The sequence below is a fragment of the Falco biarmicus genome, chromosome 1 (genome assembly GCF_023638135.1).
Source record: "Falco biarmicus isolate bFalBia1 chromosome 1, bFalBia1.pri, whole genome shotgun sequence".
In the NCBI taxonomy this organism is placed as follows: Eukaryota; Metazoa; Chordata; class Aves; order Falconiformes; family Falconidae; genus Falco; species Falco biarmicus.
This window is the reverse complement of record NC_079288.1, coordinates 32,517,186-32,531,869: the sequence shown is the minus strand read 5'-3', so window position 1 is coordinate 32,531,869 and position 14,684 is coordinate 32,517,186. Positions and strand designations below refer to the sequence as shown.

At 36.4% G+C, this 14,684-nt stretch overlaps 1 protein-coding gene across 5 annotated transcripts in view; it reads left to right on the top strand.

The window, feature by feature from the left end:
• HECTD4 (HECT domain E3 ubiquitin protein ligase 4) overlaps nucleotides 1-14,684 on the top strand; it is a 77,852-nt gene that overhangs the window by 26,127 nt on the left and 37,041 nt on the right. Inside the window, exons 14-29 of one of the 5 annotated variants that reach the window (XM_056329848.1) lie at nucleotides 1,755-1,825; nucleotides 2,513-2,618; nucleotides 3,248-3,368; nucleotides 4,299-4,421; nucleotides 5,634-5,758; nucleotides 6,820-6,973; nucleotides 7,274-7,374; nucleotides 8,420-8,618; nucleotides 10,017-10,163; nucleotides 11,334-11,438; nucleotides 12,246-12,409; nucleotides 12,751-12,984; nucleotides 13,229-13,421; nucleotides 13,583-13,687; nucleotides 13,769-13,857; nucleotides 14,495-14,670. In XM_056329848.1, the coding sequence (XP_056185823.1) occupies nucleotides 1,755-1,825; nucleotides 2,513-2,618; nucleotides 3,248-3,368; nucleotides 4,299-4,421; nucleotides 5,634-5,758; nucleotides 6,820-6,973; nucleotides 7,274-7,374; nucleotides 8,420-8,618; nucleotides 10,017-10,163; nucleotides 11,334-11,438; nucleotides 12,246-12,409; nucleotides 12,751-12,984; nucleotides 13,229-13,421; nucleotides 13,583-13,687; nucleotides 13,769-13,857; nucleotides 14,495-14,670 (2,213 nt within the window). Of the gene's footprint in view, nucleotides 1-1,754; nucleotides 1,826-2,512; nucleotides 2,619-3,247; nucleotides 3,369-4,298; nucleotides 4,428-5,633; nucleotides 5,759-6,819; nucleotides 6,974-7,273; nucleotides 7,375-8,419; nucleotides 8,619-10,016; nucleotides 10,164-11,333; nucleotides 11,439-12,245; nucleotides 12,410-12,750; nucleotides 12,985-13,228; nucleotides 13,422-13,582; nucleotides 13,688-13,768; nucleotides 13,858-14,494; nucleotides 14,671-14,684 lie in introns of all 5 variants that reach the window. The other 4 variants (XM_056329838.1, XM_056329860.1, XM_056329854.1 and 1 more) reach the window with 4 other exon arrangements.

Here is a 14,684-nt window from a genome sequence, read left to right as displayed (position 1 = left end):
GACTTCCATGTTTAGTTTATATAGTTTATTGGTTCTGGAATAGGCAAAGCTAATGCCAGCTGTTATACCAGTGTTTCAAATGACAATACTGAATTTTCCTAAACAAAAGAAATGTAAGGGGAAGTAGAATGAATAATACTTGAGGAATTGCTTTAAGATGGAAGGAAGGCCTAGGGAAAATCACAGGCAGGGTAGTAAAACTGTCTTGAGAAAGTCAGGTTTAAGTTTAAAAAAGAAGAATCTTGTTTTAGTGCAAGGGTGGACATGATGTCTCTGGGCTAGTAGCCCAGGTCATCAAACACTTGAAACAGGGTGGTTGCAGTAGCTCCACTTGATATTAGGTACTGTATCTCTTGAACCTGATGCTGTGTAATTTCCTTTCTCTGGCTTGTCAAAATATCAGAATGACTAAGTACAGAAAAGCGAGCAAAAAGCGTTTGTGTCTCATGAAAAGGAGCTAATGTAGATCTCAAGGACAGGGAATGCTGTCTCAAATGTCCTAAGTACAAATATAATCTGCTTTCAAGTGGGAAGCGCTCCAAAGGTTGATAACAAAGTCTTCTGAAGATCAACCTGCATTTTTTTTTGTGTGAATCATGACACTCCGAATTTCAGTGGTTTTATGCAACTCTGAGTGAGGAACAATAGCGTATCTTTAGTATGATTATCTAGCATTTTCAGGGTCTTGCTTTTTGACAGAAAAGTGTATCCGGTCAACTGTATGGACAGCTGCTGCATTTTTCCCATGTTTAACACTATATCCTTAAGTGACTTAAAAAAAAAAAAAAAAAAAAAAAATCAGAGGTGGGCATTAGGTAATATCTCCTTTTTCCTGTTTTCTCATTGGGGGATTCCGATACCAATGGAAACCTCAAAGTTGGCTTGCAGTGTATGATAACTTTTCCTGATGTTTGTATCGCAAGTTGGTCAGCATGAGCCAGAGGGAGGGAAGCTGCAATAATCTCTGTTCTCAGTGTGAAGCTGAAAAACATACCAGTTTTCTTTTCTATGACTATTATTTAGAAAGAAAAGGGAAAAAGGAAAAGAAGAAAACCTGTTGTAATAGTTTCAACGCTTCAGACAGTCACGGAGTACTCCTTTTAAGTTACAGTGATCTATCTTGATGTGGTAATTCGTGTAGAAAGGACAAAGTTCATCACAAGTTAGAGGGGAGAGGTATCTCCACAGGGAGTATTTATGCATAGCTGTGTTGTTTCTGAAATGCTAGTTCTAGAATCTTCTGTGTAGCGTAAACTAAGACTTCCATAAGGAGCCAGTCTTTAATAAGTATAAAACTGTAACAGTAGTGACTTCTTGATTAAGTCTTTTGCATTTGCCATTGTTCTTATAACAGGTAAGCCACAGTTCTTACCCCATCACCAGAGTTGAGTCGTTTTCTAAGCCACCATCCATTTTTTTCTGATATGTCTGTTTCTTAGAAAAAAGGTTATACTGTCGTATATACAAGTGATTAATGTGGAGCTTCTGAGAGGGAAGCAAACAGCTCTTGGAGAAGCTTTGGGACCTAAACAATAAACAAAAAACCCAAGGAGTTTCTGGAGAAAGCAGCTGCTAATTTTATGACTAATACTAATGTTAAAATATGGAGGATGCCTTTCTAAGTTGGAAGGAGCTTTTATGTAGTAATTTTAAATGTTACATCAGATACTAAGCTGAGATTCTGTGTTTATTGAAATTACTTCATTTGCTTTTAAATGCATTAAGTAATACATGATTTTTTTTTTCTTTAAAAGCTCTGGTTTAAATATCCTGTATCCTGGAGAAGCAGAAATTAATAATTTACTGAAATTGGTCTTAACTGAAGGTGAGAATGTCTTATTGACACTTGAGAGTGTGTGTTTTTTCTATTGAGAAATATTTTCAGGTTTTGTTTTCAACCTCTGGAGGGAGAACAGTTCAAAACGTTGAGCTCTAGTCTGCTTTAAACCCATCCTATTCTAGGGAATTATGAATACATCAAATTCTGAAGCTGCCTTCTGAATGGCTACATGGTCAAGTGTATGTTAACTGTAGAAAAGAAAAATTTGTCTCAGTCGGGCAGCTGTTTGAAATTGAACAGGATTAAAGTTCTGCTTTGTCACTATTAGTAGTGTTTCTTGTACAGGTTGTATTTTAGAACACCTAGTTAGCAGTTAATGTTACCCATGGCAATTACACAGTAACCAGAGGTAATTTTAGTCCTTAGTGAAAGAGTAATGGTCTATTTGCGTTCATCATGAAATGGGAGTCTGGGCTTAGAAGCAGCTGATACACAGTAATTTGTTACTTCATAGGAATGTGTTTGTGTGTCAGAGTCTTTGGAATTTAAAACAGTGCTACGTGCAGAGTAAGTTTTAATGGTCTTGTAATATCAACAGGGAATTGGGTTACACTGTAAACAGAGTAATTTCTGAGAAGTGTAGTATATATTAAGCAAGATATCTAAGGTTAAGTAAAAATAAATTAATTCTGTAGAATGCTGTTTTGAAAAAGTTTTTGCATTCCATTTTAGGAGAGAGAAATAGTGGTCTCTCCCAACTTCGTGACGTTATCCTGACTAATTTAGCTGAACAGCTTCAGAACAACAGATTTGGAAGTGAAGATGATGATCACTATAGGTAAAATGCAACAATATGCTTCCCCTCCTCCCCATGTATAGTCTATGTTTCTGTTATTTGCTTTGGGTAAGCTTGCATAAAATTCTGCTGAAATTGCCAGTAAGATAAAAAGCAGTGTGACCTGAAATTATCTCTTTGTGTCTGTAGTGGGTTGAATTTCATCAGGACAAGGGAGAGTTGACATTTTAGAGGAATCTTAGGAGAATTCTGTATGCAGCCTTAGTTTGTATTCCCTGCTCTTTACCATGTGTATGGTAAATGTGGATGTTAATTCATAAGTATGACATTATGACATTGCTCTCCATATCACTATGTTAAGTAACTTTTCAGCAGTAAAACTATCAATTTCAGATACCTGTTCAAGTTGGGAGGGGTCTGGTTTTTTGGAAGTCATTGGAAGTCAGATTCTTATCAGCACAGCACAGGAAATCACTGGTCATCTGTTGCATTGATTGTGGTTAAACATTTTGGGCTTGGTTTTCATTGTGTCTGAATCTCTGAAAAGGTGTTTGTTTTTAGTTTCACGTAATTTGTGATATAGCTTGCAGAATTTTTTTGAAATGAGCTATAAAAAATACACCGTATAATTAGACTACTAAAATTTTACATCTTGCTTGCATTTTTTGAAGACTAAATGATGAGCTATTGCACTACATTCTCAAGATTGTTGTCCGAGAATCTTGTGTCTTAATCACCAAGTGCCAAACTGTATCTAAAGATGATTTTCAAAGGCTGCTTTCAACTGTGCCTGTAAGTAAAATGTATTTTGCTAAAAGTATATTTGCCTTTTGGCTTCTTTTGCTCCTTAAATCCCTCATCTTCATGTAGTATGTTGAGGTGAAACTTTTGTAGTTGTGTGTTTTATATACAGAAAAAGAATTTACCTTGTTCATGCTGCACAGGGAAAGAAGAAACAATTTCTTACAGCAGAGTACATTGTACAGCAATGCTCAAAGAGGTTTATATGTGGATATATTTTCCGGTTGCTCTGTTAGCTGTTTCAATTTAAAGGAAATTTGTGTATTTCAATATTTAAAGCATTTCTTTAAAGCATTACAACAACTTAAAAACCCAAATAAACTCATTTTATACGTGTGTAATGATTCATAGAAGCAGAAAGGATTATCATTTACAGACAAAAATGAAAGTTGACTATTATTTAATGGTAAAAGTATGCATATATGTTTTTAGCAGGATCAGCTCCCTGATATGGCTGATGGCAAAGCTGGGGGAACTGGTATGCAAACATTGGGAGGAGGGGACAGGCGGTGATGGCCTGTGCAGCAGGAGTGTGGGGAAGGAGGAGTAGCATGGAGAGCCATCGTCTTCAGGAATGTGAATTAAATTTAGCTCTGTGGTGGCATTGTCTTCTAAGAATTAATCAGTGTTACAGTACTTGAATATTACTATAATGTTACATACTCAAAATGGTACTGCTTCTTTATATGTTTTTCAAGTTTTCACAAAATTCAACTTTTGGCACTAGTTTCTTTTCTTATATGTATTAACAAGCTTGTGTTAAATCAGCAAAAAAAAAATCTGTTCAAGGGAAACTTATTTTTTGTTTTTGTTTGTCCTCTCCCTCAACGTTTTTTCTTCTTTTATATATCTAAGTACAAGGATTGCCTGCATCAAGGTTAATTAAAGAGTTTAGATAAAGTGTACTTATTTATGTTAAAGGCTGCATCTTCGTGCTTGCGGTATCTGATGGCTGTACAGAACCACCTCCTCAGTAACACTATTTTGATTAAACCTGATGAAAATGATGACAGTGACAGCTCCTTGCAGGGAGAGACATTGAAGGTACAGGTAAACACCAAGTTTTATTCTAGTATGGCTCTCTACAGTCAGTGTTCCTGCGACACCTCTTGTTTCTGCAGTATATTCTGCTTATGCTGTTTTGTTGATTCTTTTCCTCTTGATAAAGTTAAATTACGGTGGACAGTTTTTTCCTGTTCTCCAGCTAAAGTCTGCAATTGTTTTGTGTTCAGTATTGCAGCTTGGGTTGTATATTGTCAGTGAGAGGAGACACTTCCCTTCCTAAATATACATACAATGAGGTTAAGAATGTATTTTAATTAACAAATGCAGTAATAAAATTCATGTACCAGGAATCCTTTCTGGACATATTACATCCCCACGCACCCACTCCCCACTTTCTCTTCTCCAAATCACTTAGGTGGTCTTTGAAAAAATGTTTTTCGGATTTAAATAGGAAAGGGTTTTCTCATTTGCTTACCTGGCTTCTGCTTTTTTGCAGTTTTAACTTGTAAAGCTTATGTAGAACCACCTACATCTGTTGTCTGAAATAGTGTGAATTATGTTTGTGGCAAGGTTTGCAGACAGTGGTTGCTTTGCCGGTGTAAGGTTGTATTACACCATTAAAATGGTGTAATCTGATATTACTGCTGGAATAGTCTTGAATGAACTCAGAGAAGCCACATTTGTCCTAGCATGCAGGCTGTCTTGTCATAGTAGTTTTTGTAACAGTAACAGTTCTTCTATAATGGTATTGACTTCTGAATTTCTGGTTTGTTAAGCTGATTTTGTCTGCTGCTCTTGGAGACTTCATGTGCTTGTAATCTGCTGCAGTTGAAAATTACTGGTTCAGGCTCATTGAGTAAATGCTAAATACTGTAGTACTGTTGTTGTCTCACTATTCACCCATGTTTTCATTGTTCAGTTTCTCTCTCTACAGTGCTCCTCATACGTGCTAGGACATTCTGTCACCAATGCTGTACCTTGGCTGGCTAACAGCTCTCTCTCCTGTGCTGGACTTGGGGATTCCTTCCCTCTAGAAACTGGGATGTGCATCCTGTAAAATATGCACCTAGTTTCTCCCAGCACTTTGGGGCTTAGCATTAATCAAATTTAAGTCTTGGATGAATCTACTGCTGCAGGCCTGCCAGGTCACATTATCATTCTTTTAATTTAGAAATCCATCGTTTTGTTCTGTTGTCCTTTTTTTGGTATTCTCTAATAATTTAAGTATCCTGTAAATTTTTTTGTACCTAGGAGCTAAAGACCAGCATTTTGTCTCTTGCTACGCAAATTCTGACAGGATGTGATGAAGTCTTAGAAATGCTGCAACAAGTCACTACAGCACTAATAAACAGTGACATTTCTGATAGAGAGCAAAGGTAAGACAAATAGGAGCGTGCTAACTTGCAAACAGTAAACTGTTGCTTTTTGTGTCTTATTGTACAAGCACAGTTAGTATTACTTATTCTTTATCGCTTCATATTGCTCTTTGAATGTATAGGAATTGTTTCTTACTATAGCATTTGCTTAGCACTTATCTTTTGAAGAATTTAGAATCAGACACTTCATGTCGGTACTACTAGCTTGATAATCTATAGAAATTTCAAGTTGGTAAGGTTTTAGCCAGTTACAATGCTCTTTATGAGCAGGGTAACGTACTAGTTAGTCAGCTGGGAATATTCCTGTAAGCTAGAAAATTTTTTTAATTTTTTAAATTCTTGACTATTACATCTCTAGTAGCTGGACTAGATATTTTATCCATGACAAGTCTTGGATGTTGTTGATATCCTGCATGTGTCATCAGATAGCTTGACCTTGCACTTCCATGTCTTCCCTCCCCTTAAAAAATATATGTTGGGAATGGGATGTTAACAAAAGCTGTGAACCTTTTCTCTCCTTAAACAAACACCTCCCTCTCCCAGTTGTTTCAGGTTTCTGTTTCTATGCTTTTCTGTGTCTGCAAGATTAGTTTTGTTTATTGACAATACACAATTCCTTTGAGATATTTTCAGATAGGCTTCACGCTCAAATATATCATTGTAGCTACAGATTCTTTTCAAGTACTTTTGAGCTATGTGTGCTAGGAGCCTGATATACATACTGAGCAGATACATTTGTGTTTGATGTGGACTTTCATCCCATGCCCGTGGGAGTTTATAATTTTCTAAGTAATTATTAAACTCTTGATTTACTGTCTTCTGGTCTATCATTGTTAAGTAAGAATTGAGAGCAAAAACTAGGTTGCTAACACTGGAGAAAGGGTAATGTTTTCAAGATAGTAAGTTTTGGGGTTTATTTTTAAATATAATGGAAATGTTCTCTGCTGAATTTTGAATTGCCTACTTACGCAGTCCGTTACGGGATTAAACGGATGACTAAAAATAGTAGCGATACTCTATGAAAATAGTTGTTACTCTGTAAACCTTCACTTTCATTGCAGATTAAAAGGCCTGGAGCAAATTACAAAGGCTACTATGCTTGGTCATCTGCTTCCTGTCCTACTGACATCTCTGATGCATCCAAATTTGCAGACTCTAACTATGGCTGATGCCTTGATGCCTCAGCTGGTGCAGCTGGTCCTTTACACAAGTCAGGTACGGTCTTTGTGTCAGAATTTGTCTACAAAATAAAAAATTGAGGCATGCATGTACTAAAATGCTGTGGATCTTGGTCAACTTTCTGCAATAAGCAATCCACAGATCATAATTTAAGAATTGCTCAACAGCTACAAAAGCTGATAATGCTGGATATTAAACTTGACTGGGTACAACAGCTACTAGGTGGTGATTTATTGTCAATAACAACATACAGTGTGATTGTTAATATATTTCAATGATGAAGTCTTAAAATGATTTGCTGGTTGCATGTTTCTAACACTCTGTTTTGTGCCACAGACTGCACTGCTGCTTAAAACTCAGTCTCCAGTTTTCTCAGAACTGCACAGTTCCCCCAGTGGTGCATCAGAACAGAAGGGGAAGCTGTTAACTGATGAGAGGTGATTTTCTTTAGATCTAGATCTTTTTCCTGGGATAAAATACCTTAGCTGTAATGCTCATTTGACCCTTGCTGTGGGATAAATCTTAAAGCATCAATATTTTTATTTTTTTTTAAAGGCAAAGCTGTAATTGTTTGTGAGGCTGTCTTAGAGATACATAAGCTTTTACAAAAGGCAATTAATTCTAATTTTTTTTTGCATATAGAATTAAATGATTTGTATCTTCAGGTACTTTACACAGGCTATGGTTTGTTTTGTTTTTCTCCTCCCCTCAAGCATTAGGAATTAATTCTAAATGTGCATCTTGGAATAAATTAGACTAAGGAAGACCATCATGAGAAAATGTAAATTGCTCTGGCAGCATAAGATAGTATGAAAAACATTGGAAAGGTATTAAATGGTTTAATTTATGTAGAGAAATATAACTATTTTAAGTCCTGCATTTAAATAGTGTGTCTTAGCTCAAAGTTATACAGCTTCTGCTCAGAAACACACAGCTAAATTAAATAAGAAATGCTTATCATAGCTATTTGCAGTGTTGCAGAATTTGTTGTATTAAACAACTTGTGATAATGTGTAATGTACTGTGTGAAAACTCTGAAGAATTTATTTTCAGTCCTCCTTCAAATTACAAGCTTCAGTGAAATATTAGGCATATTGGTTTATGACAGTGTAATCAGTTTTGGGTGCTGTCCCAGGAGGGGAGGTTTTTTATGCTACTAAGTGTGTGTTAGAATCCATATATAGTACCATTTATTTTTTTTATGGTGCTACTTAGCTTGTTTACCATAATTTGGAAAGCATAGGGAAAAGTTCAGATTTTACAGGTCAGAGATTGGCATAGTTATCTCTAATGTGCAGAGTTCATGCTATTTAAGTTCTATATTTTCCTGCAACACATCTGTGCCTAAAATGAGTCAATACTTTGTGTCATTATGTATCAATACTGAGAGGTGATTTTTAGTACTTCATAGTTTGATGTCTGAATATATAGTAAAAATCTGTGTGTTGAATTTTAGGACGTAATTTTTCACTCTGATTTCAGAATGCTGGAAGAGAAAGAAGAACCAGGTTTTCTTACGGGTTTGAAGATCCCTGCTCCCTGGGCTGCTGGCAAGACAGTAGAAACAGTTCATCCCGTCAGGGATAACTATAAATTTAAAGAAACTGTACATATTCCAGGAGCCCGCTGTTTATATCTTAGATTTGACAACAGATGTTCTTCACAATACGATTATGATAAGGTAAGCAAGGGCCAATTCAGAAATACTTTCTTTTGTATGTCTTTCCATCAGCAGCATTTCCCATTGTCATCATTTCTGCCCTTGTCTCTTATGGCATCTTATTTCCCATGTTCAGGATAATGCAGGAGGTTTTTATTGATAAGAGCTTATTAGTGTACACGGTAATGCCACAGCCTGCCTACTTCAAGCCTGTAAAGTACAAGGATGCAGAGAGGTTTTTTCTTGTGTGAATAACTTCAAAAGAATTCTTGAGTTTCATCTTAAGACTACACTTAGCTAAACAATAGAAAATGTACAAAGAGTTGTTGACATAAAAAGGCGAGAAAGTGACTCTAAGAGGTGCATGTTTAATGTCTGTTATTCTTAAAACAATCCAGAAAGAATATATGCTGAATTGTTCTTGTGTATTTGTTTCAGAACATAGTATCCAGTGATTGTTTCAATGTTTAAGACCTGTTAATTATGAGGATCTTTTGTTAAGTGTTAGGCTCTGTAATTAGGAAGTTACTTTAAAAGGTGTCAGAAGTAGTAGTTACAAAACAGGAGAGAGATAGTAGGCTCCAGAGGTATGGGGGTTTGAGGTGGAGGGGGGGTGCGTGGTTTGAGTGTTCCCCCCCTCAGAAATTCATACCAACTCTTCCTTTATTATTTTTTTTAAGCTCACTTTGTGATGGCTCAGACTGTCAAAGTTTGACTTCCTTCTTGGTTTTCCTGTTTTTTGGTTTTCCATATTTCTCAAATTTTAATCTGGCTGCCTTGTTTGTACATCAGCAGTTTGTTTAAACTGGGCAGGTTAATTTTTCTCCCCCTTGATTATAAATAGCTTGTTTATATAGATTAATATAAACAAGTATTTTCAATTTCAAGAACACAACTAATAACACTTACTTGCTTTAGAGCTACTTGTGCTGCTTGCTAATTCTTGCCATATACTCTTTGACACAGAGCAAGTCCTGTGATACTCCTATTATTTATAAGCATCTTTAATGTCACTCCTTATTGGTTAAACTCTGCCAGAAAACTTTGGGCCTTATCATGTTTCCACTGAAGTCTCTGACAAAATACTAAGTTTGATAGGAGCAAGATCAATCCCTTTATTAGTAGAGGGGCAGTATGTTCTAGTTAGCTCAGCATGAGGACTGGAAGTTACGATTTCTTCTGACTTTGGCTCCCAGTTCTGCTGCTGACTTGCTTTGTGACCTCGGGGACAAGTCGCTCAATTTCCTCTCTGTGTCAGTTTCCCCATCTGTAAAATGGGGATAATAATACTTGCCTACTCACCTCACAGGGCTGTTGTGAGGATTTGTTAATGTTGATAAAGCGCTTTGAAAATATAAAGCGCGGTGTAAGTGCTAAGTATTATTATTATTATTAGATTTTCTTGTTTTTCTCTTACAGTCTAACAGTGTATTTTATGTTTTGAAGTTGGTGATCTATGCTGGTCCTAACACAAACAGTAGGAAGGTTGCTGAGTATGGAGGCAATACACTGGGATATGGCAGCCGTAGTGTCTTAGGAACTGGTTGGCCGAAAGACTTAGTAAAGGTACAGTATTAAAATCCAACAATCTTTAACATAGAAAAATCCCCTTTGGAAACAATGTCAAGTCTATTTTAACCCTTATAGCAATGAAGTCAAAGCTTTTAAATGTCTGGTCAGCCATGATGAGATCACTTAAGTCAGCTGTTGTGTCCTTGGGGAATAACTTTAAACTCAACTGTGTGTTATGTGTGGTGCTTCTCTTTGAGCTTATCTTGTTTTGTTATGTCTTACTGGAATTCATTATTGGTACATTTTGGTTCTGGAGTCTCTACTGGCACTACTTTTATCATAAATATATATTCCTAGGACAAATTCTTGCACAATTTGAGGCAATGTGTATTTTCCCAAGGTCTGTGGACATAACTGCATGTTTTTTAACAGTAACCCACAAATGTAACAAGTCGTAAATGTAGCAATTTTCCAACCATTTGTGTTGGGTTTTAAAATTACGTTGGATACTTTTGACAGTAAAGCTAAGACAGAAAAATCTCAAATGTCTTGAAAATTCAGTATTTCAAGAATTTTGCGGTTATGTTCCCTCAGATTGTATGCAGTATGATTTATTTTTTTAATATGTTTGTGCTGCTGTATTGCCCTACACTAAAACTGGGCTTATATACATAACAAAAATTTCCAAAAGAAAAACAAGAAGTAAAAACCTGTAAAGCAATTTCAGACAAGCACTTGGCTGTTTGCAGTTAATGGAATTTCATTTATTTTTCGGACATAGATTTTTATACTGTTTTTTTAGCAAACTCTTCTATTAATGTGTTGACATTCTTCTTGAAGAGCATGTCTGTCTTCCTTCAGGAAGAAAACTGTTGATTATTGCATGGTTTCTTGCAGACAAACAGTGAATGAGTTTTGATGAAAATCAAAGCCAAGTAACACAGATTGATAAATTCTATGTTGGTTTTTTGTTTTACTATGTAGTTAGCCACCAGCAAAATTAAACAAATTTTCAACTAAAAGGTATCCTTACAAAAGGGAAGAATCTTAAATCAGAGTATATTATTGGAGATAAAAATAATACTTAGATAACTGTCATTAAAAACATTAAGCCATAATAGAAGCCACTTTTATGAAAAGCCTGTTTGTTTGCATCAATTCTTAAATGTATCTTCTTTTTTCCCCCCCTCCCCCCCTCTCCCTCCTCCCCATCAAAATTTTAAGGTGGAAGGAGATACAGTCACCTTCTCCTTTGAAATGCGGAGTGGTCGTGAGCACAACACTCCAGACAAAGCTATGTGGGGCTTTGCTTGCACTGTTCGAGCACAGGTACTCAAACATGACAGATTCCATGGGAGAGGTTCACCTTCAATTTATCTTCTGTCTGTTACACATTCCAAATCAAATAGAAATGTACTTCGAAGTTGGAAGTGAACTTTTGAAATTTAAAACAGTAATTTTTGGCAATAAGACAAACCATCTTTTTACAATGTAAAGGACCTAAGTTTTAGACGTTTGGCTTTCTTAGCTAGAGATATCCTGTGGCATGGTCTGTATCATGCTTAGGGTTTTATGAAGATAGTTATTACCAAGTATGTCTTTATCTGTCTCTTGCTATTGGCACTGGACTTGGGTGAAGGCACTTTAATATCCCCTGCTGCTTGTAGATCAGGATTTCTTTGGAGAGATGGGTATCTTGTAACAACCTGGAAAGCGGAGATTTAATGAGGGAATGCTGATTCCAGCCTATAAAGAAGAGAGGGGAGGGACACTGGGATCAAACATAAGGAAACTTGAACTCCACTGTCAGGAAGCTAGGACTAGGCCTGTGAGATGACAGATCTGCACGCCAGAGAATGACTGAACCAAAAATAACTTTACATTTTCTTCCTTGGTTCAGGAAAATAATGTTTAAATCCTTTGTTTCTTGTCTTAAGGAGTTGTTATATATTGCTTTTAATTGTTAAGTATTTTTTCGCTATACCTCTGTATGAGACCTACAATTGATAGATAAATATCTATAACTTTATATAGAAAATTATATATAAGAAATATAGAATCTCCTATCTTGAAATATATTGGGGAAGGACTTCGTGGTTGATTGATTAGTGCAACTTATCACTGTTCCTACTACAGGAGTCTTCAGAGGATGTGTCAGGAGGCTTGCCGTTCTTAGTTGACCTTGCACTTGGTCTTTCTGTGTTAGCTTGTTCTATGCTGCGAATATTATACAATGGACCAGAAATTACCAAAGATGAAGAAACCTGTCAAGAGCTCTTAAGATCTAAACTATTGCAAAGGTAAAAAAAAAAAAAAAAATTTGATCTGCGTCCGCATGTGGGAAGGTGACTTTTGTAGTTGTGTGCAAGTTGTGTGCAAGTTTTAAGATGAAGTTTTGATAATTTTTCCTGCAGAGTCTGTTGAGCAGTTCTGTGTTGCCTAAAACTAAGGGAGTATTCTCTCTAATAGAGGTTTTCTTTAGAACAAGTAGAGGAGAATTGGGCTATGCTTGCTACAAGCCATGCTGAATATATTAATAAGTAGTCTGTCTTTGTAATGTGTCGTTGTCTTTCTGAAAGAACAGGGAGTGTTAGAGAAGAAAAAACCTGAAAATCCTTTTCATCTGTTCTTATTTTCCCAGGTGCCAGTGGCAGGTGGAAGCTAATGGTGTGATATCTCCAGCCCTTACACCCAGTCCCTCTCCGTTGCCTCTTACTATAGATGAAGATAGAGAATTTACATATCCTTCTGATGTTCTAGTGCCTCCAGTTGGACACTATTTTGATCTGCCTAGGATTAGACTGCCTCCAGGAATCATGATAAAACTCAGGGAAATTTCTGGACGTGCTCGGCCTCAGTTTAGACCTAGTATAAAGTGAGTAGTTATTGTTTTGCTCTGTTTTTCTAACTTGACTTTTGTTTGAAATGTTTGGTGCCCAAGTGAACAAGCTAAAAAAGCAGCAGTGAGGATGTGGCATGCCTGTCATGTATTGTGGTATGCATTTAATATCCTGCAGATATTTATTTGTGAATGCAGCATCTAGTGAATTGTGAATATAAATTGTCAAAGTTTGCCCATTATTCGTGCTTAATCAGTTTGGCTTTACCTATAACCCTAGGGAAGTGATTCAGCCAGAAGTAATGGAGGAGATGGTGGTTTCATGTGTGATTAAACATTTGAATTTGGTTGATGCACTCCAGTCCCTGATAAATTTCCAGTATCAGGAAGAACATGCTGAAGAATATGATTTACTTTGTAAAATTATGGGAGAGACCTTCAAGAAGCTAAATGCCATGGAGAGACAATTGCAGGTAAAAATAAAACTACATAAAACAGAAGGCTTTTTTTAAGAATAAAGTTGTATTAACAGCATTTTAGAAACAGGAATGCAAAATGTACTCAGATTTCTTCTTTTAAGTCTGCTCCTCAAGATGAACAGCTGCAATAGGTATTATTCTTGTCTCTTTATTAGAGTGTGGCCGAGCTGGAGCAGAAATGGCAGAATGAGGTAGATGACGCTATGCATGGGAAGCTGGAGAACAATGTCCCCTTCTTTTATGATTATCATTTCAATGAGGTAAGCATTGTGGCTGCTGTGTGCACTCATGCTTCACGCTGCTCTCAACACATGTTCATCCTCTTCCTTCACTTTGTTTAGAGCAAGATGAAAGAACTAGAACTTCTGTGTTCAATGAAGGAAGTTTCTTTTGATGGAAGTGATCTTGAGAATGTGGTCCTGGCATTAAGGTTAGTAGCTTGGCTGGGGAGTGTACCATTTAGGCAAGGTACTTAAAATAGCGGCAGCTTTAAGCAGCTGTGGAATTTCACTGAGTTCCAAAGGTAGTTATGCAGTTAGTTGCCTACACACACGCTTATCCAGCTAGGCACTTGAATCTCATTGTACCTTGTGACACTTAAAGATGTGAACCAGAAGCTGGTGCTAAATGTTTCGAAAACATTTTATGCCTAATTCCATTAAGAGCTCATAGACCTATAGAAAGAATACAGTCTTTGGGAGCAGATTTAGATGGATGGAATTCAGATGAACTTCTAACCAGGGATGCAGATACTTTAAGACTTTATTTTTCTGTCTGTCTAGCAATATATGATTAAATTGTTAGAAACATTTGTGCTAAAAATATTTGTTACTATATTTTTATGTATTAGCTATATATTAGCTAAATATAATATCTATATTAGTACCTACAGCTACTAGTACTTACTAACAAATCACTTGTTTGGGGTTTTTTTCTGCTTTGAAGGCATAGAATAGTTGACGCTGTATGCCTTCTTTAAAATAACTGTTCTCACAGTAACAATTCATTTCAGAAGGCATTAGAACAAAATTGAGTTTGCTGCTTCTATTTTTCTTTCATAATCTTAGGGAGAAGTTTTTTCAAGAAGTGAATTCACTGATACAGAAGACCTCTCATCCCCTAGCAAAAACAAAAACATTAGTTAAAAGCTTGATGAACAGAGCAGAGCTGTTATTACATGTCACTATTGCGGCACAGTCGGGTATCACAAGAAGTATATCTGGTACCCCTGCAGAGACTCCAGGTACATATCATACT